The sequence below is a fragment of the Triturus cristatus genome, chromosome 2_1, assembly GCF_964204655.1.
Source record: "Triturus cristatus chromosome 2_1, aTriCri1.1, whole genome shotgun sequence".
NCBI classification, from domain to species: domain Eukaryota; kingdom Metazoa; phylum Chordata; class Amphibia; order Caudata; family Salamandridae; genus Triturus; species Triturus cristatus.
This window is the reverse complement of record NC_140581.1, coordinates 849,308,084-849,334,302: the sequence shown is the minus strand read 5'-3', so window position 1 is coordinate 849,334,302 and position 26,219 is coordinate 849,308,084. Positions and strand designations below refer to the sequence as shown.

At 46.5% G+C, this 26,219-nt stretch overlaps 1 protein-coding gene across 1 annotated transcript in view; it reads left to right on the top strand.

Annotated features, from left to right (window-relative positions):
* The window catches only part of KCNV2 (potassium voltage-gated channel modifier subfamily V member 2), a 65,322-nt gene extending 42,572 nt beyond the window's left edge, over positions 1 to 22,750 (top strand). The window contains exon 2 of the mRNA XM_085632953.1: positions 19,070 to 22,750. Within this exon, the coding sequence (XP_085489079.1) occupies positions 19,070 to 19,333 (264 nt within the window). The 3' untranslated portion in view covers positions 19,334 to 22,750. The remainder of the gene's footprint in view (positions 1 to 19,069) is intronic.
* The last annotated feature ends 3,469 nt before the right edge of the window (positions 22,751 to 26,219 follow it).

Below are 26,219 nucleotides of genomic sequence, written 5' to 3'. Positions count from 1 at the left end.
ATGGGAGAAGGTACTCAGTTCATGGTTGGTGTCTCTTGAATTGTAATGAAGACTCCTAATTTATGGTGAAGTTGAATTTTAAGTTACAATTCTGAAAATACCACTTTTAAAATAGTGCCATTTTCTTGCCTTAGCCATTTGGTGCCTGCAGCCTGTCTCTAAGTCACATGACTGGGTGTAGTTGACAGTTGAGCTTTATGTGTGGGGAGCTTAAGTGTGACTGAATGGGCCATCGACGGCAGGAATGGAGGGAGGAGCTGGGAAAAGCCCCACTTACACTTGAATTTGCTGTGTCCTGTCTCCACACAAAGTGACGCATACCTTCTGTAGTAAGTCTGGAGCCAGGGCCAGGAATGCACATGGAGCAAAAATGCTGAGGGGCGATGCTGCCCATATCATGTTTCTGATTAATCATAATATGTTTTATATGGTCTCCTAGGGGGTGTGTATTAATTGATTTATTCACCCCATGGGGTCTCATCGTTGAGGCCATAGATGTGTGTAGATATCCGGAAAATCAGTTTTTGTTCTTTCCTGAAGAGAGCGTTCTTGTTCAAGTACTGGCGGGTCTCCAATACAGTTCAATGTATATCATTAGGGGAGTGGCCTGCGGTGAAAAAATGGGTACTCCTAAATGTAGCAGATGTTTTGCATTGCATGTTGTTGCAATGCTCCAACTATCCTAACCTTTACTGCTCTGGCCCAGATTTACTAAAATTTGACTGATGCAGTGCAGCAGCCACAGTTGCTGTGCTGCCTTGTGTCAAACGGAGAGAAAAAATGTGCCATATCCAGTACAATTTGTTTTTTTTAAATCTTTTTATTACATGTTTCAATAACTGTTTAGCACAGAACTTATCAATGAAGGGTCATGGTGCCATTTGTAAGCATATACAACTTGGTTGTGTGGTTCAACACAATCCTTGAGACATTGCTTAAAATGAGGGCACATTGCACAGACCTGAATATGCATCAACTTACATATCAAAGCCAGCACTTACTCCATTCCAAAATAAAAAAGGATGCTTAGGACGGTCAAGGTTGGACAGCGGAGGGATCAACAGCAGTCATGCCTGTAGAAAATCAAACATTTTCTATTATTCTTAATATAATAACATGAAGAAAAGAAAAGAAACCTGATTCCCGCACACACACCCTCCCTCCCTTCTGCCAGTTACAAGTAGTTGGACACGTGATTATGCTGAACAACATGCAGCTTCTTGGGACTGTTTTGGGGGTGAACTAAGGGAGGCAGGTTACCATGTGGGTATTCTGCCGTTAGGTGTCTCCTCAAGACTCCGCTGGAACGTCGCCCCCACTGTGTACTATGTGTGGGGAAGCTATGGTCTGGAGGCATCTTGTGTTGAAAGTCATTCAGGATTGTATCCCAGTTGGCAGCAATGGGATACTTACACAGTCCAAATTATCCTCCCTGTGGAGTGGAGTGCTTTCCGCTTGTGCCCATATAATGAGAGATTGTCTCCAAGCCACCAATCATGTGGACTCAAGTGATTTCCAACACCTTGTGATGAGGGATTTAGCCATCAGCATGCCAAAGTCAAGAAATCAGGAGGTGACCCTATGCTTTTTGGCCCTATGGTGAAGGCCTAGTATACAAATCTCCCATGTGTGAAATGCTGAGCTCCCTTTGCAGACATACAGTTAAGTCATGACGCCTTGCCGTTAACAGTGAAGAGATTGGCAAGCCCAGACCATGTGAAGTAGGTTGCATCAGGCAGGTGACAGCAAGGACAGGCTCCATCTGTGCGATGGAAATAACGGTTAATTTTGGCGGGGTGAGGTTGGCCCGTGTACAATATAGAGTTGGAAAAGTCGGAAATGGGCATTTTGGGGGACAGGGACAGGAACAGGGCTTACTAGTAACGCTGCCCATTCTTTGTCTGTGCAGGGGTGGTCCAGGTCGACCTCTTAGTGGTGATGCAAAGATAGGAGCTGTGGTGCTGTGTGAATATGCAACAGATCCGCAAACCAGTGTATGAGTCATTTGCCGGGGCCCATGAAATGAAAATATTGTCAGGGGTTCATGTAGCATATCTCCCCTTATGTTACCCAGTGTAGCAAGCAGTGATGTGTGTAGAAGAAACTGACCAGGGGTGTAGTTCGTCAACCTCCACTAGTGATTAAAATGGTATGAGGGAGCCATCTCCATAGAGATCTCCCAGGGTGTGCAAGTCAGCGGCCTGGCAGGTGGTAAGCTCTGTTGCCGAAGTGATATTACATCCCTTGGAAGTACCGAGCAGCGGTATCTCCGGTGTATATGGGATAGTTGCACGTGTGAGGTATAAACAGCAGTGATAACAATGGCATGCCACTCTCAGCAACAATAACTCAGGTTGTTTTGCCTAATCGCATGGGTGAAATAATTGAAGAACTGCTGGTAGTGACCATGCTGATAATAGAATGGCTTTATTTGACAGGTGCAGTCCCACCAGGCATTTGGCTGCCCATTGAATCTGGGATGCAAGGTAGTATTGCGCCAGATTCAGCACAGCTTCAGAATCAGCACAGCGAGACCACCTTGGTTGGTGGGTAAATAAAGCTTCGATAATGCTACCCTACAGCGGGACTTCTCGAAGGAGCAAAAGAAAGGGGTGAGGATATAGATAGGCAGGTTGGCATATTAATAGAGGAGACGGGATAGGACCACCATCTTGAGGAGGGCAATGCGTACCATCACTGATAATGGAAGCCTATGCCAAAAGGACATTTTAGATTTTAGGGCAGAAGCAGTGCACACAAGGTTACCATCCAACAAGTCTGTTCACTAATGATACACTCTAACACCTAGGTAGCGATATGTGCTGGGTTGCCACATTATGGGCACCCCATTCAATACAAAGTTTGGGTTTGGGAGTGCAAGAGCAAAAGGGAAGAGGTAGGACTGGGCCCAGTTGAACTTCAGGCCAGATAGAGCAGCAAAACTGTTAAGTGTCTGAGCGATAGTGTTGGGGATCGAATGTGCATCCCTAAGGTATAGGAGTGAACAGGGCCGGCTTTAGTACAGGTGGTGCTCTGTGCGACAAGGTTTGTTGGCGCACCCCCATGACTACCTCGCAATGGATTCCCTCACTACCACCATTTGACAATGCCCCCCCAAGTCTCCATAACCACTGTCTCTTAGATTTATTTATTTTATATAGCGCCACTCATACCAGTTTAAGTCAGTTTGAGTCAGAACACTTTACATCACACATACATTGCACGGAGACAATCATACATGTTTAAATCAGTGTATAGGAAATGTTATAAAAGCTAGAGGCCAACAATGTACTTGCAAATTGCTGGGACAAGGAATGTGGCATCTGGTGCTTTTAAAACAATAAACATGGCGCCCCCACCCCAAGTCAGCTCCCGGTGCGGTGGCACTGAACGCACCACCCTAGAGCCGGCCCTGGGAGTGAATCATCTGCATAAAGAGAGCTGGAGTGGATGTTGTCTCCCAAATCCACAAACTGCTCCTGTATGGCAATTGCAAGCGGTTCTAATGTGAGGGAGAAAAGGAGTATGAAAAAAGGGCAGACCTGGAAGGTTCCTCTATGTATCCAAATGGGTTCTGATATGAGGGAGCCTGTCTTGACTTTGGTGAGCGGTTGAGTGCACAGCAGCATAACCAAGCAAAGAAAACGGTTCCCAATGCTATAGCTCGGCAAATAGGAAGGCCCAATCCAATGAATTGTGGGTCTTCTCAAGGTCCAGCACTAGGCATGCAGGACGAGGCCATAGGTGCAGGGTATTCTAAGCTGCAGTAAAAATGCCATAAATGTAGGGAAGTGTTGCGAGCTGGGACGAACCCATTCTGGTCCGCGTGGACTAGGGTCAGGATAAGGGGCACCAGACGGTCTGCAAGTATTTTAGCCGGCACTTTGTAGTCAGAGTTAAGCAAGGCCCTGTATGGACCCAATGTGGTGGTGTCTGTCTGTCTTGGGTAGTGAGATGAGCAATGCTTCACAGCGTTTGTAAGTGAGGATCAAGGATGGGGGTGTAGGTTTTTTAAAATTCAGACAGGAAGCCGTCTGGCCCCTGAGTCTTGCCCATAGCAAGTGCGTGTATTGCCTGTTGAATTTCAAGAGAGGTAATGTGATCTTCAAGTTCTGCTCGTTGGTCAGGCGTGATGCATGGTGGAGTAATGGTGGAGAGGAAGGAGTTGATTTTGTCTGGGTGACTGTCCATTACCGATTGATGTAGCGAGGTGTAGTGACGTGTTAGTTCAGTGTGTATGTCATGTGTCATATATAAGAGGCGATTGGCAGAGATGCGCAATACCATAATGGGATGTCGTGGTTGAACTTGGTGTATCAGCCACGCCAGTAATTTGCCAGATATATCCGCTCAGGTATAGTGGGCAGTGCAATTAAGGCATCTCAATCTTTCCAACAATGAAAAATGTTTATGGTGGATCTCTGTTAGGCGGTGGGTGCAGGATGTATCCCACATTGTCTGGGTTGCATTTCCTAAGAGGTCATGATCGACACAGGAAATGTCACTCTCAAGCTGTTCCATGTTACACCAATTTAGTGACCTCTGATGGTCACCTTAAACGTGTCCACTCTGTCAATCTAGACGTCGATGTGTTGCAGTTTATCTCAAAGTAGTCCCAGATAGCGGCACTAAGAGAGGCGTAAAGGGGGCTCCTCCAGTGCCGCGGGTTGCAAGCACCTGGTAGGGATGACAGACAAATTTGTGTCCCATGCAATACATTTGCTACTAACAGTTAGAACAATCACAAACTCTTTAAGAGGGATCCATAAAAACTGAGAACATGGTTTTGGGTGCCTCTGTTTAGGATTTGCACTCCTCTTGTGGTTGGATCACAGATATGAACCATAACGCATTGATTGTACGATAAGGATTCTGTCTTACAATGCCAATAAAAACCCACCTACTGTTGAGCTTCCATCACAGAGTACAAGCCGTGTCTGCCATAGATCTCCCAAGTTTGGACTACTCTAAAAGTGTCTACCGACAACAGTAGCTTTTCACACCGCAACATCACTTCCAAAAGACAGCTGCTAAATTACAATTGCATCTTCAGCCCCAAGAATATATATCCTGTGCTTTGGGAACTTAACAGCAGTGAAGGTGCCAGGTTAAGACCTTTTGAAAGGTCCCCTTATTCCTGCAATGGAAATTAAAAATATGTGTCCTGCAATAACCTCCCTTTAAATCTGATCTTGGTCTCCTTTGTGTCCACATTGTCAGGAAAATTGGAGTGGTGGTGACACATCCTCTGTTCAGGCTACTTAAGCCCGCAATATGCAAGAACAGAAAGCTAATTGCTAATCACTTGTCTTTCAGAAAAGCCCTAAAACACATTTTTCCGGCTCCACTCTGCTTTTTAGGTCTTGCCTAGCATTACAGCGCGCATGCGCTGATCGCTCTGCGAGACATATTGTGAGAGAGGAGATTTCAGAAGGGGGCTTCAAGCCCCGCCCCTCATTTTCATTGGATGGCGTCATCGTTTATGGTAAACGGTGTCCTCCAATTGAAAATGAGGCTTCTTTGTTACTGCCCTTTATCCTTTTGGGACGGCCCTTCCGGACTGGATCGTTTGCTTCACAGCTGTCGTGAAGCAATATCTTATCTAAAGGAGGCGTGTTATATAAACAAGCCGTAAAGCAAAGGATCCAGTTCGGATGGGCCATCCCAAAAAGAGACAGGGCGGTAACAAAGAAGCACTGTTTGGAGAGCTTGTTTTATTAGTGCTCCCTTAGCGCCGCGAGACACCGTGAGAAATGAAATGAAAAGGGCATTTGTAAAGCGCATGGCTACCCGGAGGCCTCCCAGCGCTAGGCTGGACAATTAATCGCGGCATTTGGTGGCAGAAATGTCCCACCCATGCCTGTTGTAAAAGATGAAAAGCCATTGTCCACGGAAGGGCAAGCTGGTGCAGAGTCCTCGCTTCTCCGAAGGTCCGGATCACCAAAAAGCATGGCTCCACTAGATCGCCTTGGTACTCGGCTGAATTGCGCAATTTGAAACAGTGTTGCAAAACTTTAGAAAGAAAATGGAGGAAAGATTTTGCGGCGGAAAGCAAGTTCATCTACAGGGAAGCTATACGCAACTACAGAAGAGAATCGAGGAAAGTCCAGGCAGCCCATTACGAGGCAAAAATTCAGCAAGCGGCGAATTCCCCCAGAGAGACCTTTGCCATTATAAACAGACTTCTTAAATGTCCAGCCCCTCCTATCCCCACAGACCCCCATGGAACTTGTTGCGAAAACCAGGCCAAGTTCTTTGATAATAAAATTCAGATCATTCTAAAAACCCTCCCTCCAATTGACCCAGCGACGTGCTCCCCTACAGACCCCCCTCTACCACTCACCGCCTAGAAAGGGCAGTCTCCCTGTTTTGCTGGCTGCTATGTCTGTGCCAGTTTTTAATTCACCCAAGCTTGCAGTGCTGCACAGTACCAGTTCTGTAGGGGCAACGCTTAAACAAAGATGGAGCCTCGGGGAATGACTATTTGTGCTCGAGAGAAAGAATGTACTATAGTACAAATGCAATGCAATAGATTTCGCAATTACAACAGAGTGAGCTATTGCCATTTTGCATTACACCATTTGATTAATGCTTCACGAAGAGAAAAAAAAATACAATAACATTTACAATGCCAATAGCTCGAAACAATGTCATTGCGAGACCTATTGCATTGTAAATGCTTGTTATAGTCTGTCATGATCCTGTTTCCTATTCCAGCCCCATAATTGCTACAGGCCACGCTCTGGTCAGTGGCATAACATAAGCCCCTGCACTGTGTGAGGGACCCGAGCTCCAGGGGGCCCTCTCACCACAAGTGATAGGTGGTGAGTCGGGCCCCCTCCGTGCACATTGCAGGGGGGCCCCCCTCAAGTTTTGTTACTCCACTGGTTCTGGTAAACAATGCACTTGAAAAACAAGCCTGCCTTGCAAGGCAGGCTTGTTTTTCTACTACTTTTTTTCTCATCTTCCGCTTATGCAGCCTATACTGCAACTTTCTGGGGGACAGCCACACATTTGTGGCGTGATGCAGACCTTCAACTGAAATTGCTCCACTACTTTACACATATTGGAAAGACATAGACAGTGCTTGGTTTACATAGTTATTATGGTGCTGTTTTTCTACTCCTGTACTGGGACACTTTTGGCTGCCATGTGCCAATGCAGACACCCTTGCACCACAGTTCGAGGGAGTATGTTCTTCCAAGCATAGGCTTGTACTGGAAGTGAATTCTTCTAGTACAAAAACAATGGCACAATGACCTTTTTTTAGTAGATACGACTTTGGCATCAAAACCCATAGGTGGTTGCACTGGACACCCCATGACACAAAGTAGCACCTAACACTACTTTGCTTTACTTTAGATAGTTTTGCAGTGCAAATCAGGATTTACGTTGGAATGTAAAGCCCAATATCTTTTACTGGGTTTGATCACTTTTGTCATGCTAACCCGGTGGAAAATGGAGATAAATTTCCCCCTAAATTTTGAAGCCATGTGTAAACTCAAGCAAGCCTTTTTCAGCATCCGATTCAGATACGTGCTGCATATCCTGTTTGGGAAACATCCATCTGGTGCATATTGGTGTGATGATGGGGACAGGATCTCTCATGAATCGATAGGCATTTATACAAAATATTATTTTGATGTTCGTATTCTAAGACCGATATCAAGCATGTTACTGAAAACCTCTATTGTTAGCAAGTTATTGAGACACTTGACCCCAACGACAAACTTTCCCCTGTAAAGTTCACTTTCACTGGTCTCCATGAAGATGTGTTACAGAAACAGGTTAATGGTAACCCTGCCTGCTTTTAATCCATGGGAGTAGAAATTACTCAATCAAACGCCCATTTTTCCCCTGGCATCTGATCAAACTTGATGGGACAAAAAACCTGGCAAACGAGACCTTCTATAACTCCTCAGATTCTGTTACTCTATCACTTCTCCTTCTGACCCTGTCTAGCTGTTAGTTCAAACATTAGGTCAGGTGCATCGGGCAATTTAGAGGCAAGAGACCACCAGGTAAATAAGCAAGGAGCTGCACCACAAAAGAAGTGGAGTTTTCTGAAGTCTCCAGCACCATGTCACATTTATCTGTAAGGCAGAAGGCATGGTAAGAAGCACTGGTGGATATCTGCAAACAGTGAATTCACTCCACCACATATATAGCTCCATCTCTTTCGGCTTCTTTACCAACTGTAGTGGTACTGTAGTGAACCTTCTGTTTCTTCTATTTTTATCTCAAGTCTTTTATCTCTTTTTAGATAGTGTAAAGATCTTAGACACACCCAGAAATGCTGTCATTATGTTTGATAACTTCCTTGCTGACACATATTATTGTTTTATTTATGGACGCTAAGTCAAAAAGGAGAGGGGGGGAACAGGAGCCTGTTAAGTTACAGTGTCCGTGCTCCACAAATGAACGTTAAATCACAAGGTGCAAAGTGTCACCCACTCATCAAAAGGAGAGATTAAGAGTAGAGTAGATAGTGAGAGGAAGAAGGAAAAGAGAGAGGCAGAGGTACATCCCCAGTATCAAGGATCCAATCCCGAAGGGGAGAGCTAAGTCTTGCCTCTTAGTAGCCCTCACATACCCCGAAGGAAGTCAAGCTTCCTCATTGGGCCTTTTCTCCTTGTCGGGCCAGCGCTGCAATGCCCGACGGGTCCCCCGAAGGGTCACTTTCACAGAGATCTTTTAAGAGAAAAGCTGTCAGGTGAGTGCGTGTGTGTGTGGTGGATCCAGTGGTGGAAGTGGTGAAGTGCGTGCAGTGAAAGATGCTAAAAATTAAAACTGCCTAGGAGTATCCAGAGGAAGAACTTTTAATCGCATGGTAGCCCTGGTAGACTAAAAACCCAACGGTAAGTGAGTTACTGTGAGGCTTAATGTGCCCAAGTAACTATTAAAAGGTCGACATGTTTCACGCCTGTTTTGTCTAAGTGATCAGTGGCATTTCTTCAGGACCTAACAGTTGAGATGATAGTGCACGTGAAAATGGGGTTCCAAAGTAGGGATGGTAACCTACATAAGTGAGAGGTATCTTTGGGCTAACCACAGAACTTTGTTCCCTACTGTGTGGTTAAAATCTTGACTGTAGATATGCCCAAAACAAAGAAGTACCCTCACATCTAGGGGAAGGATCTCCCAAGGCTAGTGTGCGCTGGATGCCCGCACCTTTTTGGGGTTGTGTCAGGTGCCGGCTCATTAGCACCTACCCTCTACCAGCGACTGCCTGCATATTTATGGACTCCCCATATAATCATGGCTGCATATTGTGGTAGCTGACACGTTTTTTTGTGTTAGTTATAGGAAAATAAAATCAATATGTGAATCGCTTTCATCATCAAATTGTTCACTCTGGTTTATATTTAAGTGTCTGCAAGTGCAGCTTTGTTTTATAAATGTAAAGATAGGATCGGCGATACTATAAAAACCCAGGTATCTGACTGTTAGTTAGAGGACTTTGCGCTAGGACTATCAAGCCAGAGGCCACACCGGTTTGCGGCGTCAGACAGCCCCAGTCGGGGGCACTGACAGGAGCAGGACAGAGAAGTGGCCTTCCGCTTAGCACGGTTTGTCATTTCTGGAGAATGCCGTGGTAGAGAATGGCTAAGTTGCTGTATTTCTAGTGGAAACAGGTATGCTGGGTCATCCACAGAAAGAATCTTGGAAACACAGGCTTGCTATTTGCGGCTTCTGCTTAAATTTAGCCTAGCATCTAGAAATAGCTTAGGATTTTAGGAACCTGGTTGGAAGTGTTATTCAATAATGAAAGAGGGTTTGGTGTTGCACTGTGTCTCTGAACCAATCTTGTAGGACTGTTCATTACCAGAAACATTTCCTGTGCAATATTGCGCAGCAGGTATTACATAGCAGTCAAATTGGATTTCGAATTCGTATTAAGACATTTACTGAGTCCTTGCTCCAGAGAGTTAGAAATCCTACCTCTAGGCCTATGGGTGGACCCAGAGAATGTATCCGTACCCTCAGTCACTGCCAGTGTCCTCCGCACTATCGCCTCCTGGGAGCCATATATTGATACTTCAAAGTATTGCACAGTCACTGCATATACGTAGAAGCGACCTCCAGAAACCTGATGCACCATGGTGGCATGGCAAGATGGTTTTAATCCCCTGTGCCTCTAGAAGATATATTTTCTATAAACTACTGTTTGGCATGTGTCCAAAAGTTAGATTTCTAGAATAAAACGACTTTGCAATAAGAAACATTTATAGACCTTGAAACACAACTTTAAAGGAAAAAAATCGATCACGTTTCAATCATTTCTATAATTGCACAACAACATAAACAATTTCAGACAAAATTTGACAAAATACAATACTACTTAAAAAAATAGTCTTATGGTAACTGTGGCCTTGTTAGCCTTCATGCTGATTTTAGCAAGGTACTCTGCATACACATTTAAGTAGGGGGTTAAGCTGTTGTGTCAGGTTGTCTCTCTGAATTACAAATCTGTATGAGATGTCAGGTTGACTAGTGTCAGTCAATAAACAATAAATACACACTAAGGTCACGGTGTCAAACAAGAGAAGTTACCTGGTGCCTTATACCTCCAGAAGTGTAACACACACCCGTATGAGAGTAGCCTAACAAGTTATATTACAATTGTGAGTAACACTGAAAAAGAGCCTGCACAATAAATATACATATTTTAACAATCATTTGCAATGCAATAAGTCTCACTTTACTGAAGGTTTGAGCTATTAGCATTGCAAATGATAATGTTTGTTAGGTTTTTTTTGTTAAAAAATATCCCAGCAGTAGCATAAGTAATAAAATAAAATCCACAAAGCAAGAAAAGGGTGCAGTACTACAGGCTGTTACTAGCTGTCCCTGTGGGGTTGTAAAGGGACCTCTATTAGCCACATAAGGCTTTGCACCCTTACATATGCTACTGCGGGATATTTGTTAACAAAGAATTTTTTTTAACAAACATTATTATGTGCAACGCCAATCTCTCAGACTTTCAGTAATGCAAGACCTATTGCATTGCAAATGCTTGTTTAACATGGAAAAGGCACGATATAGCCAGTCAGTGCACTAAAAGCAAAAAGCTGAGGCATAACTATGGCTCAAGGGCAGACAAAACAGTAAATGAAAAACGGGTAAGAGGAACTGAGATAAAAAAGATATCTGTGGGTAATCAGACTACTCCAGTCAAGCACTCTATAGGTCCCCATAAAGCAGGGGTTAAGACTTATTTGGCGCTCCAAGTACAGTAGGCAAAAGGGTTAGGTTAGCAGGCGGTGTGATAAGCCATTCAGTTAGATGATTAAAAAAATAAAACAGATCAGAAACAGTGAACTGGGTAAAAATACAAAGAAGAGAGGAATTGTATTAGGCAGATACAAAACTTGGTGGTGGGAGAGAATAGGGAGTAGGGAGCACATCCTGAATAGCGGTTGGCAGACACAATGCTGGGGTTTATCGGCATAACATCAAATCGTTCCCTTTCCACATTTAGGGGTTAACCCAAGGTGGCGGCAAGTATGCCAAAAAGTTTCACATCGACTGTGTGAGACCTGCTTCTGTCTGTGTTTTCGACTCCGCCTTTCTGCTTTTGTTTCCTGCCACTGGCTCTTGGAAAACATGTTGGAGCCAAAAAATTACATCAAACCAGGGGCACAGGAATGATTTTGGAAAGGAGGGAGTGGTCAGATCCAAGTCTAACGGGGTTAGTGGAGCTGAATGCGGCATAAACAAGTAGCAGCAGTGACCACCAACCTGTTGGAAGAAACTTTACCATCATTGTGTTATTAGCTGTGCAAAACCCATAATCGATTGCTATTGTGCATTCAGTAATAAGGAAGGGCGTTTGTAAACTAACTAATGATCAGAACTAGGTACATAGTGTTTTTATCTCAAACGTTATGAAAGATTCCACAACTCCAGTTAGAAGGATTCCGGCACATAGTAAGAAACTGCACAAGGCAAGCACGCCAACAATCCATGAATAAATACAGAATAGAAACACAAAGAGGCAAAGACCAAACAAAAGTGGGCACAAAGTGTGGACAAAGGAGAGATTTTTAGAGGGAAGAAACCACAGGAACATAGAGGTACTCTGAAAATCTAAAATGCAAAGCAAGAAAAACTAAACAGAGAATCCAAAAGCTAAAACAATATTAGAATGTTGTGCAATAATTGAAAATCTGAAACTGCAGAGTGTGAACACTTGGTAAATGCAGAACAAAGGTGATCAGAAGGAGGATTAAAACCCAATAAAAGGTTAAAATAAGCAAATGAAAAAAACCACTAAGGTTATTGAATATTTACTGCTCACTGTGGGTGGCGTGTGACTGTGCTGCCTTGTGTCCGCTCTTGGGATCTGCTCACCGGTAGGGTGAGTTATTTCTGTGGAATAGAAACAAGAAACCCCCTGCTTCAGAGAGACTGGGCATTTAAATAAGCATGCAACAGATGCCTAAACGCGCTCTGTTCAGACCTCACGTACAACAAGTGTGGAAGACTGCTTTTGTTTCTTTTGCCGATGCCGAGTGTGAGCAAGGATAGATGGTGCTCCTCACAATGTGCAAGGAGAAACCAAAGGTAACAGAACGCCCTTCGTGGCGTGAAACCCGAAAAGAGTCATTTACAGTGAGGATATTAGCTGTAGTTCCTTTTCAGCATCTGCAGTGGTGTTCAGGACGTCCGCCATTGTGGTAAAAGGTTAAAGGGCGGATGACTTTCTGCAGTGAAGTGTAAAGTTAGTGAAAGGCGTCATCGCTATGAGTAAACAGTCAAAGTAATGTGATTTCGTAATGTTTAGATAAGAAGGGAGATGTTAATTTTCACGGATATATATTGCACTATATTTGTTAGGAAAGAGGCTTTGGCCTAACCTCCAGAGCTGCCGACTTCGGACCTGAGGAACCTAGTTCGAATCCTGACATTGGCATGGCAATACTGCCCTCCAAATACTACAGAACGGCAGTCCGCTTACAGTGGGTCTGATAACGAGGAAGATCCGGCCAGAGGCATGCGGTAATGTGCCGAGAACGGCTGTCAGCAGAGGAGCTTGACTGTGTAGTGTTGCCAGGTGGACCCTTCCACTGTCGTGGGGGTCCCTGGCCAAAGTGAAAGCATGTTCCCCCTGCGAGCGTGCCTCCTGTGGACGTGCCTGACGTCCAGGGAGAGGACACGTGGTATAAGCAAATAAAGAGCCCGGGACACCGGGCGTGGCAAGCAGTGTTCTAGCCACCAGTTGGAGACACGTGTGTTGTGGCCCCCATTATTTCTAGGCCTGTGGTCCAACACTGCACTGGCGACGAGGTGGTCTCGCCACCCCATCGCGTGCACCGCCTCGCTGCGCTCTTGCCCAAGGAGCGACTTTGCTTTCCTCACCTCGTGAGGAGTGGTGCCCGCAGCGTGGCCCCCAGCTGCCCTCGCACCACCTACCTTGTGCCCAGCCGTGCTGCGCCCATCCTCCGCCTAGCAGGGCCCTCCGCTGCCCCTCGGCCTCCAGCGCCTGCCTCCGGGCTGCCCGAGAAGCTTCTGAGCCCGCGGAGCCTGCACGTGCGGAACATCGGACCCGCCTGCCGTTTCCCACGCATCTCGCGTGCACCGGGTGCTCCAGCCTTGCCGTTTCTCACGCATCTCGCGTGAGACCCGTTTTTGGCAGTTCTGCTGCCTGGACTTGCCCCTCCTGCCTCCCAGGACACCCCTGGATGCCAGGAAGGCCCCAGAGGGTCAGTACACGACGCTCGGAAGACGAGTGAGCCGGCCCCGAAAGAGTGAAGGTGAGCCTACCCCCGCTGCTGCGCCCGTCCACGACAACCATGGCCACCGTGCCCCCCCTGGAGCCGTTTGCAGTCACTGGCACACCCCCGTCGCAGGCGGCACGGTGGAGGAAATGGGTGGAACGACTCGAGAACTACTTCGTGGCGGCGGAAATCGCGGCAGAGCGACAGCGCGCCATGCTGTTACACTTAGGAGGTGAGGCGATCCACGACATATCGAAGGACGTGACGGAGACTGGCCCGCCCAGGACGTATGCCACGCTGCGCGACGCTATCACTGGATACTTTGAGCCATTTGCGAGTGCCGACTATGAGCGATTCTTACTGCGCCAAGCCCGCCAACTCCCGGAGGAGTCGGTGGATGTTTTTCACGCCAGACTAAAGAAGCTAGCCAGCACATGCACACTCCCCGACGTAGACGACGAGATCCGCGCCCAATTCATACAAGGGTGCGCGTCATCAAAGTTGCGCGAGAGGGTGTTAGAAACGGACAACATGCCCATGCGGGACATCCTTGCGCTCGGGCGGTCAAAGGAGTTGTCTAAAGCACGTGCCGCCCACATGGAGCCAAAGCCGACAGTCGCGATCAAGACAGAGCCAGTGTGCGCCCTCAAGACTGACGCTGGAGAGAACAACTCAAAGCAGCCTCGGCGGAGGAACCCAAGACCGGCGCAAGCACCCCCCGGCCGCGCGTGGTGCGGAGGAGCGACGCCCCACAGAGGAGCGTGCCCAGCACACGGCAAAGTATGCAGCGCATGCGGAAAGGCCAACCACTTTGCGAGCGTGTGTCTGTCGGCACCCCGGAAGAAACAGAGTGGCCCGCCCAGGAGGGTTAGGCAGGTAGAGCCGCTACCGAGCACATCCACCAGCAGCGACATGGATGACGATGAAGCGGACGTGGCCTCTGTCCATGTCGTGAGAGTTCTACACACCCTGGCGACCTCTCCATCCACAGAACCCATGTGCACAGTCAACGTACGGGACCAAGCTGTGGCGGCCCTGATCGACACAGGCGCATCAATCAACCTGATGGCTGCCAGCGTATACCGGACGCTAGAGAATGCCCCGGCGCTCCATCCCACGAGGGTACAGGTGTACGCCTACGGCACCAGCCGCCCACTCCGCCTGTGCGGGATGTTCCGGACGGACCTGTCCCATGATGCCACTCGACTACAGACCAAGATCTATGTGTCGCAAGAGGGATCAGGATTCCTGCTTGGTTGTCGAACAGCCCAAGACCTCGGGTTGATCCACTTCGCACTCACCGTCCAAGCCAGCAGCCTCGACCACCTAGTTCGGAACCACACATCTCTATTCGAAGGGATAGGCTGCCTGAAAGGACCTGCTATTCACCTCCACATAGACAAGTCGGTCGCCCCGGTGGCCCTCCGGCACTGACGTATTGCATTCCACCTGCGACCCAAGGTGGAAGCAGAACTGAGAGTACTTGAGCGGGCTGGCATCATTGAGAGGGTAAGCGGGCCCACCCCGTGGGTGTCGCCAATCGTGGTGGCAAAGAAACTGAAGCAGCCGGACGCGGTGCGAATATGCGTGGACATGCGCATCCCCAACCACGCCATCAAGCGCGAACGCCACCTGACGCCAACTATTGATGAGATAGTCGGAGAGCTGTCCGGCTCAAAGTGGTTCTCCAAGATGGACTTGAGGTCAGGATACCACCAGATTCCCCTGCACCCGGATTCGCGTTCAATCACCACCTTCTCAACACATGCAGGCCTCTGGCGCTACACCCGGCTCAACTTTGGAATCTCGAGTGCCGCGGAGGTGTTCCAAAACATCATCCAGAACGTACTACAGGGACTCGAGGGAGTTCTGAATGTCAGTGACGACATTTTGGTCCACGCACCGACTTTGGACGAGCACATCCAACGCCTCCAGGCCGTGTTCACCCGACTCCAAGAGCAAGGGTTGACCCTCCACCGAGAAAAATGCGACTTCCTACGCAAGGACATCAGTTTCTTTGGCTACCGGTTCTCAGACCACGGAATTGGGCCGGATCCAGAAAAGGTCAAGGACATTCACGCTGCTCCAGCCCCCACGTCGGTGACCGCGGTCCGCAGTTTCCTGGGGATGGTCACCTACTGCGGGAGGTTCATCAAGGACCTGTCCGACCTCACCGGCCCCCTCCGGGACCTCACCAAGGCGGCTGCCACCTGGGAGTGGGGCCCGGCACAGCAAGAGGCGTTTCAGAAGACCAAGGCGGCGCTCTCGGCCGACACCACCCTGGCCTACTTTGACCCCCGTAATGAGTCACAACTCGTGGTGGACGCCAGCCCGACGGGCCTAGGGGCCGTGCTGACCCAACGACAAGCATGCGGGGAGTGGGCCCCCATTGCATACGCGAGCAGGACCCTCACACCAACAGAGCAGCGGTACTCGCAAATTGAACGCGAGGCCATCGCCATCCTATGGGGATGCCGGCATTTCCACATCTACCTGTATGGGCACCCTTTTGTGGTCATCACGGACCACAAACCTCTAGTCCCACTGTTCCAGGGATCCTCCACTCGCCCCCCGCCACGCATCGAGAATTGGGTGCTCCAACTCCAGGAATTCCAGTTCACGGTGGAGTATCGACCAGGCACCCGGAACCCTGCTGACTTTCTGTCGAGGCACGCACGTCCTGTCACGGACTCAGAGGCAGCTGAAGCCGCAGCCACGGAGGAGTTTGTCAGGATGATCGTCGAAAGGTCACGGCCACTACCGATCTCTCTAGAGGAAGTGGCGCGAGCCACCAAAGATAATGACTGTCTCCAGATTGCCATCCAAGCCGTCATGTCTGGCAACTGGAAGGACCTCCAAAGCCCAGCGTCGTTCCGCACGTCGGATGCCCAAGCAACCCTTAAAGCCCTACATCAAGTTCGGAACGAACTGTCCGTATCCCCGGAAGGATGCCTCCTGAGAGGGCCCCGTCTGGTACTACCTAGCTGCCTCACCCAACAGGCAGCCCTTCTAGCGCACGGTGCGCACCAAGGCATCGTGAAATCGAAGAACCGCCTCCGGAGCAAGCTCTGGTTCCCCGGCCTCGACAGGGTGGTGGAAACAATCGTCCAGCGGTGTCCCGTGTGCCTAGCGACCAGCCTACCCAACCCTCCAGCACCTGTAATCACTGAGGAAGGCCCAGCGGCTCCATGGGAGCGAGCCAGCGCAGACTTCGGCAGCCTCCCCGGAGGGAAGTACATGCTGGTAGTAGTGGACGATTTCTCGCGATACCCCGAGGTGGAGCTCCTGTCCTCAACAGCCGCTGCGGAAGTGGTCCCCAAGTTGGAAAAGATACTTGCCACCCACGGCCTCATCGGGGAGCTGCGCACGGACAATGGGCCCCCGTTCAATGGCACCGAGCTGGCAGAGTACCTGCAGTCACACAGCATCAAACACCGACGCATAACCCCAAGGTGGCCGCAAGCCAATGGAGAAGTCGAGAGACTATGAGGACTTTAAACAAGACAATTCAAATCGCACTGGCAGATGGCCAGAGCATAGAACTAGCCCTCTATCAATTTCTACGGGAGTACCGAGTGACGCCCCACTGCACCACGGGGGTTTCTCCGAGCCGCCTCTGTTTTGGCCGAACAGTCACCGACACTATTCCGCACCATCCCCGGTGGGCGTCAGCACCAACCCCACCCAACCGGTCCATGGAACAAAGGACAAAAACTAATTGCGAAGCATCACGGAGAAGGAGAGCGGCTGACAGCCCCATCCAAGTGGGGGACCGGGTGCTAGTGAAAGACCGCCACCCCGGGGGAAAGTTCCGACTGCCTTTCGAGTTGGACCCTTGGACTGTCACGCGAGTCTGTGGAACCCTGGTCACGGCGGCCAGGAATGGTGAAGAAGTCACGAGAAACGTATCGTTCTTCAAGAAGGTCCCGGACGGTGGAGAGGAAGAGGGTCCTGAGCAGGAAGATGACGGGCCAATGGCACACACGAGCCCCAGGGAGGCCACGGAACAAGAACCAGCGGCAGCAGGAAGGACTCCCCGCAGCGCCGAAGAAGAGGTGAGCGCCCCGACCGCCTCAGCCCAAGGAGGTCAGGAGTCGCAAGAGACACAGAACCGCCCCCACAGAGCAGGCGCAGACTGTTCGGAGGATATGCGTCTCACCCCTCCTGATGGGCGCAGCCAAAGCAGGTACCACCTACGCCCCTGCCCGCAGCCATCCCAGAGGTACCGAGACTTTGTGGCCCGCTGTCATCTCCCGAAGCCGAAGTGAGCTGCGCCTAGACCAAGTAAGCCTGTTCTGTGTTGATGTTGTGTCTAGAAACCGGCAGAGACTGTGTTTAGAGACTCTAAAGAAATGTGTGGCCATGGTCGCTATGTTTATTGTTGTTTCTCAAGTTTTTCTATTCGTGGGTAAAGGAGGAATGTAGTGTTGCCAGGTGGACCCTTCCACTGTCGTGGGGGTCCCTGGCCAAAGTGAAAGCATGTTCCCCCTGCGAGCGTGCCTCCTGTGGACGTGCCTGACGTCCAGGGAGAGGACACGTGGTATAAGCAAATAAAGAGCCCGGGACACCGGGCGTGGCAAGCAGTGTTCTAGCCACCAGTTGAAGACACGTGTGTTGTGGCCCCCATTATTTCTAGGCCTGTGGTCCAACACTACAGACTGGAGGCAGTGACTGGACACAGCTGAGCAGGGTGGGCCAGACTAATGAAACAAAAAGTGTGCCAAAAATGCCATAACGTTTCAGGACTTGTAACAGGGGAAGTCTCCTGGGAAAGTCTGAAAGAGCAAAAGGAGTGACTAATCATATCCACCAATGAAAATCAGGTATTTACTGAAGGGCATTAACAAGAGCCAATTGAAAAGATAGGAGGTCCTTGAATCCATATTCCGAATAAGAGCATGCCTTGCAGAGCAGCGCATGCTCGCTGACTCTAGGCTCGACCTAAAAACAAACTGAAAAAAAAACAGCCACTTCTAAGTAAAATATGGTAAATATAAGGAGAAAATCACTTGGTTAGAACTGATGTCCAAATCAGTGCTCATCGAATTCTAAGCTAGGTTTGACATTACATTTTATTAGAAGAACTAATTAGGAAAATACCTTAATGTTTAATAAGTATTTGAGATATTGCATTTAACTTTTGTATCAGGGCTTGAAATATGTATGTTTTCACTTCAAACAGTTTGGCAGGAAATTGACTCTATAGATTGTAAGTGAGTGAAACTGAACAGAATTGAGTGACCCTATGCTTCGCAGGGTACACTTCCACAGTGAGGTATGAATAACTTAAAGGCACTTTATTTATTCTGCTTGAACACTAACACATATCAAATTTGTTTCCTTTTCAGGTCAGCATCTCTACTGTGGGCTATGGCGACACGTACCCAGAAACGCACCTTGGCCGACTCTTTGCTTTCCTGTGCATTTCTTTCGGGATTATTTTAAATGGAATGCCCATTTCAATTCTTTACAATAAATTCTCAGATTATTACAGCAAACTCAAGGCCTATGAGTATACAACGATCAGAAAGGAAAGAGGGAAGGTGAACTTTGCAGGAAGAGCCATGCAGAAGTTTTCAGAGTGTTGTGCTGTAGGTCACGGACACCAGTAATATGTAGTGACACATGAAGACTTTGCATTAGAAAGCAGTGTCACTATAGACATTTATTAAATTACTGGTGACCAAGACTTCTCCAAAATATGATTTCAGGAACAACTTTAACCTCACATCTATTCTTGGATGAAAATTAACTTTTTTCAGATGTGTCACGCTGCAATAGTCCATGACGCTTGTCTGCTTGTGAACTATACTCCAGAATCCCGTGGACTGCTTTGCAAAGCAATTGATCTTAAAGTCAATGAGAACTTTGAGCTGCTCGCTAAGAAATAAATCATTATTATATTTATTGCACTTTAAAAAAAAATGTGTACATAAAGTGATGTTTACTGGCCTTCGGTCTGCAGAGTTCAAGGCCACTCATTCTCAGGGCGTGGGGTGCTGAAAAAATGGGCAGCTGTGATGTTATGTGATGAAAAAACGTTCTCATCTACTTTCATATTCTGTCATTGGCTATGTGTAGAATTGTAAAACGAAGAGTTGGATGAGTGAGCAATTCAAAACAGTCATGTTATTAACACCTTTTATAGCACATTCACTTTGTGACCACTATACGTTTGTAAAATTGGACTCTTATTCTCTTCTCCTTAAACTGAAGTGAATTCTGGCTTCTGCTGTAAAACTATCTCAAGGACTAATCAGACGTTTTCTGTATATTCATTTTCACTTTCTTAAAACCATGGACTTTTGTAACCTAATTTTGTATGCATATACAATACTGGCTCTATGTTTTCTAAAATCTGTGTTTAGAATTTACAGTCAGAAAATGGAAAAGCGTGCTGCATTTCCAAAGACATTACATCATCCAAAATGACTGACACAATAAGTGTGATAGTGACTGAACCCTAGTTTTTAGATATCTGTTCTAGACGGCGCGCATGTGCTCTCTCGAAGAAACATGCTCTATCTACTTTGTGTGCTTACGGCCCACCCATAGGTTTCCCATTTGTCGGCTCCATTGTTGCTCCATTTTTCGTTTCCCCATTTGTCAAGGGCATGCATACGACATGCCTCTTTAGGTGTTTAGCCCTCTCTGATAGTACCACCCAACTACTTTTAAACACACACAGCGGCCATTTTTATCCATTCTTTCAGGACTACTTTTTTTTTTTTTTAATGGTGACCAGTCCCGCCAAACATTAGGAGAGCTGGTGCATTCATTAGCGATGAGCGCCTTATTATTATTTTTAATTCCGTGCTGCTGCCTGGCTCCTCTTTGCCCAATGGCTGCGCCCACTGGGGCTGCAGCCACTGCTTCCTCCTCCTGTGCCAGGGACCTGCAGCCTCCAACGCTGCCCCCTCTCATTGTCCCAGTACTCGCCTCTGCATAACTGCTGCAAGCAAGGACGCTGCTGGTCAACCTGGGCTGCTGCACAGTGGCACTCTGCTTTGGAACACTGTGCCTCAGCAGGTCCCTTCTGGGCGGGATCCTTGGTGAGTATTCTTCACCATAGTGGCGGAACTCACTGTAATACCAGTACCTACCTCGTTCAGTAACATCAGTGAATTTCATGGAATAAGCTCCTAATGAGCATGGTCCGAGTGCTTTGGTCATGGTACTCCGAAGAGGACCCATGTGCGCTACCCGGCAGAGTGCCTTGAAGTCCGCTACCTCTGCCGAGCGGATCAGGGGTCTATATGTTGAAAGTTGCCAGTTGACTGTACTTGATCGAAACCGCCATGCTTCGGTCCTGGGAATTGAAGCTATTAACTTCAAAGCAGGAGTTATTTTAGTCAATGTTTAAACATATTCGTTGGAATATAAATCACGTTTTTCATAAATGAAGTGACACCAATGCAATTTTTGCAGGACAACCAAACTCAAGTAGTTTCAATAATAAAAACCAAACTCAAGTAGTTTCAATAATAAAGTGCTTTTTGCAGGGCCCAAATTAGGCACTCCCATTACCGAGACCGATTGGCTACGCTAATGCTTGTTTTTCCTTTTTACCCAAACAGCTTCTACTGCAGCTACATTTACATTTTAATTTAACACTGAATTGTCAGTGCTATACATTGAACAGTGCAAGATGTTTTATTTAATTTGCCCTGCCAGTTTTTCCCCACCGTGTCTGCAAATACAGCTCTGGCTGTACTATATTTCTTTTTAGAAGGCATGTATTCCTTGACTGGCATGAGGGAAGAGGGTAAGTGCAGGCAACACATGCCTGCTTCTGATTTCTGTTGCATCAAACCTCCTGTCTGTACCACATATTTAAGTTTGCCAACAGATTACCTGCTATTATCAAGCTACACAGATACAGGGTTTGGCCTCCTTCCATACCTGGTGACCTCGGGCACCTGGAAAGTATAGACCCACAAGTGTCATCCAAAACTGCCCATTTGGTAGACTGGTTTGTGTTTTAATATGAAACTTAATCTGGCTGCTCATGGGCTTTATTTTGAGGTCCCCACGGTTTGTCTTGTGATGTAAGTTCATTATGAGTAACCAAATACCTGCCAGAAGCTGGTGGAGAACCGACGGTGGTAAGTGTAGATCCCCGACAACTCATCCCTAGGCACCAAAGCTGTTACTGGCATGTAGCTGGATCAGTCATGCAAGCATAGGAGGCACTTATGGCAGTCATGGTAATTCTTACAGCGAATATTGTATCTTCACAAAGCACAATTGCATACTTGGTCACTTTCCTCAATAGTTTTCTTGTATTTTGTGTCTTATAGAACAGCCTTCTAAAATGTTTTAAGCTGGTAAACAGAATCGGGGTGAGAAATCCATAACTGTAGGCAGCAGCCTATGTTCAAAGTCATGGAAAATGTATGTCATATTCAGAAAGAGGCTAGACATGCAGAAAGAAGACTCGAAAAGAGGGCGCAGTCAGTAGAAATTATTACAACTTGGGAGAAAGTTGTGAGATCAGGAATCCGCTCAGAGAGGACACAGAAAAATATTCCTGCAACTGCCTGGTTCACTCATGCCACTGAAGTGGCCAGCAAATGAAGGTGCCCCTTCTGAGAGATGTGTGTTTTAATTGATTAAATGCAGCTATCGTATTGCAGTGATTGTCAGTTCAGGGTGAATTGAATTTTCTGAGGAGGACACAGTCAATTAGAATATAATGATTGTACTTGTTTTGCACTATGATAATACAGAAATAGAAACATTTCCTGCTCAATTTACAAAACGTGAAATACAACAATATTAACCAAAAAATAAATAAATTAACGGAATACGGTTATGTGGAATTGGTTCAAAAATGGGCTACGGTGTTTTTGTTTTAGTCCAATTTACCAAACCATCTGCAAAATGAAAACACGCATATCATCAAGCCTTTTCTCACAACAATGCATAAAATCATACAAGATACAGTCGTAATGTCATAATACATTATCAACAACAAATTCCTGAGTTTATCGCCTTTAAACATTCTCAAATTGCACAAAGAATTGGCCGACTGTCTAACCTACTCTGAACTCTGTTCAGTCTTTGTGTTGAGCACTCATTCTTCTGGTGTTGAGGTTCTGTGCAATTGGACTATTCATCCCGTTTTTATAGAAGCCCTGCTGGCACAGTTAATGAAGCAAAATTGTAGTTAGAAAAAAGTAATTCAATAATACAACCCATATACAATATGATACTCCAACTCTGAAAACACACCACACATAGTTGCATTTGCAGTTGAAATAATATCTCCCACTAAAAAAATGCTATTGTTGTGCTTTTTTTCTATGTCTGGGACTGCCATAATTCTACGCATAGTTTCAGAGTTGACACGCAGTTTTCATTAATCATATTAAAAAAGAACAAATCAGATGCAGAAGAATATTCTAATGTACTTCAGTGAATGGCTGTGCGCCTGTGCTGTCAGCATAAGTCTGGTTGCATCTACTGATGTTAACCGTGGGGGGTTTAGCTACCTCAGGAGCTCAGGCTTTGCTGCTCAGTCAGAGCCACAGAGCAGTGCTCCCACTCCCAAGCAAGTTACTCGCACAGTATACTTTGTACAGTTTCACTTGTTTATCATGACTCTTTACACCACTTGCCTCACAGTTGCGGCTAATTGTTTACAGCAAAGAGCACCGAAAGGTATGGTGTGTTCTGCAAAGAGCAATCAAGGCATAGAGCCTACAAAAACATTATCTGTAATAACTTAGTAACAGGTATCTATCAGTTGAGAAAACATTTAGACCAGTCAACAAATAAACATTGTCCAAAGATATTCCTAATTTTTTTTACATTTCTTTATGAAAGTTTGCATACAATACCATGGGATAACGACTTCTAGGCATGACAATGATACAGACATTCGTCCCGGCCCCAGCCCCAAGGATATTCATAACAAGGCAACTGGTAGGTATCCATTAGAGGAGCATCTCTTAGGTCAGCTGATAGTGAATTGCATAGGAGAGAGGCAGCAACTGAGGCGGATTGCTGCTGAGCATGTGTGTTTTTGAAAGTGAGCTCTGGCACGCTGCAAATGTTTTAGCGTGAAAGCAACGTAGGGTGGAGAGATGAGGTGAACATCTTTGTAAGTCAGACATCCCAGCTTGACCTTTATTCTAGCTTCAATGGACAGCCAATGCAACTCAGCATGGGTATGCGTAATGTGGCCACATTTTCTAGTATACAAGACAAGTCTCGCAGTGGCATGTAAGACAGTTTGCAGGGTCCCCTCTAAGACTGCGAGCCAAACTCAAGCCAAGAGAGAATTAAGGTATGACATGTTGATTTTAGAAGCACATGGGATAAGAGTGATTTCAATTTCTTTATGGCATGCAGGTAAAAGTTGGCTAATTTGGCTAGTTTGTTGACATATAGAATTATGTATAGTGTGGTGATGCGGGTAGAGTGTGAAGAAGGCTGATGTCATTTAGAGTGTTGGGTGAGGGCACAAGCCTGATGCACGAGCGTCATACTGTCAGCAGTTGCTGTTTGTGCCTCTGACTTTGCCGGTCAGGACTGCTCTCTGTACACCCTAAATATATACTTTTTAATGTGAATCCACCCCTGTGTCGAACCCTCGTTACTTCAATGGTGACAGAAGATGGGATTGAACTTTGGACACATTGGGGTGGCGTGCCTTTGTCATGGTAGCAGCACAGAGAGTCCTTTGTTTTCCCTACTTGTGGCACAGATGTGTGGGGAGGTACAGAGAGCGTCCCTTCCTTAAGAAATTACCCCTACTCTACTTTGGGCGGCCTCACAGAGTTCTTCAAGTGTTTCCGGCTCTGTGAATTGATCTCAGCCTTTATTTTGTTGTTGTTGTTCATAGCGATTGAACTGTGGTGCGGTGTATTGTTGCACAGATAGCACAGCAGAGAATCTACAAATCGATCTTGACGAGTAGAGTTTCCCATTTCACCAGCGCATCTAACCAGATCGTAGAGTGTGCGTTTGATCCGTTCGCAGAGTGTGCCTGAAGCCTCCCCGAACCTCTGTTTCCGTTACCACCCAGTGCATCAGAATGCTCCCTCCACACTGAAGAGCCTTGGATTACCTTATGATCTCTTCCTGCATGAGGGCAACGCAAGTGCATTGCGCTGCGCGCATCCTTCGTTCAGGCAAGTCTTGTGTCTCGCAGCTCCTTTGAACGACTAAGGCTTTTCCTGCACTGTGGTTTGGATCACCGTTTTCTTTTTCTGGATCACCTGATTTCCTCCAGCCTATTACAATGGAAAAGAAATAAACAGAGTACTTCTCCGTCAACTGTTTCCCTGTGCTGGAAGGAAACAAACAAAGGACAAAGTCTTCATCCCAGCTCATTTCTTTATGTTTTTTTAAAAAGAGTAAAAGAAAAGTGCACTTTGTTCTTTATAAAAGTGACTACACTTTATTTAGTTTTTTTTCTCTTCTTTTTTGTCACACATTTTTTTTCTCACTTCTCTTTCTTCTTTTTCTTTCTTCTCTCCTGGTTCTTCTCTTTTATAGACCAACATTGCTTTGCAGGTATTTGGTCGTTATGCAGAGTGTAACAGCTCCCGCTCCCTTTTTTCCAGAACCAGGAGATCCACCATTAGAATGGAAATTGTGGCTTAGGTCTTTCAAAGCTTATTTAGGTGGCATTGATGGTCAAAGATTTAGACATGAGAGAAAGAAAAATCTTATGTACTATCAATTAGGGGGTGAAGGTCAAAATGTCTTTGATCACTTACCACTCTATGATCCACCAGGAGGCGAAGATCCTGATGAGTTTGATGTGGCAGTGGCTAAGCTTGATAAGTACTTTACCAAAACTAAAGAAATTGTGGTACACCGGTAGAAATTCTTTAATAAAGTGCAAAAACCCACAGAAACTATTAATACTTTCATCACTGCGTTGAAAGTACTGACTGCTAAATGCGAATTTGAGAACTCTACTACGCAATTAATAAGAGCTCAGCTTGTAGCTACATGCCAGTGCAAAAGAATTCAGGAAAGGCTGTTAACTTGTAAGGATCCCTCATTGGACAAAACAGTGGCTATTGCAAAGTGCATCAAGAGTTCTATAGAGGGTACAAAACAATTGGAAACTACTTTATCCAATACCACAATTTCAGGTGTTGTATCTAATAAGACTCCAGCTAATAAAAGTGATGATAGCAGGAAACAAAATGTGTTTAGAGGTGAGGGAAATTTTGTACAGGACAAAGCTTACAGTCAGAAAATTAGTTGTTATAGATGTGGTTCACCTTTGCATGTGTCTTCCTTTAAAAATTGTCCAGCTGTTAGTCAACCATGTGGATAGTGTGGAAAAATAGGCAATTTTTCAAAAGTCTGTAGAGGAGCTAAAAAAAAAGAACATCAGATGTGTTTTGAATGAATCTGAAGGTATTGATGATGAAGACATTACCAATCAAGGATACATTGTAGTAGTAAGAGACAATGAGAAACAGAAAACATCTCTTATTGTTGATCTCGATGTTGATGTTACAATTGAAGGGG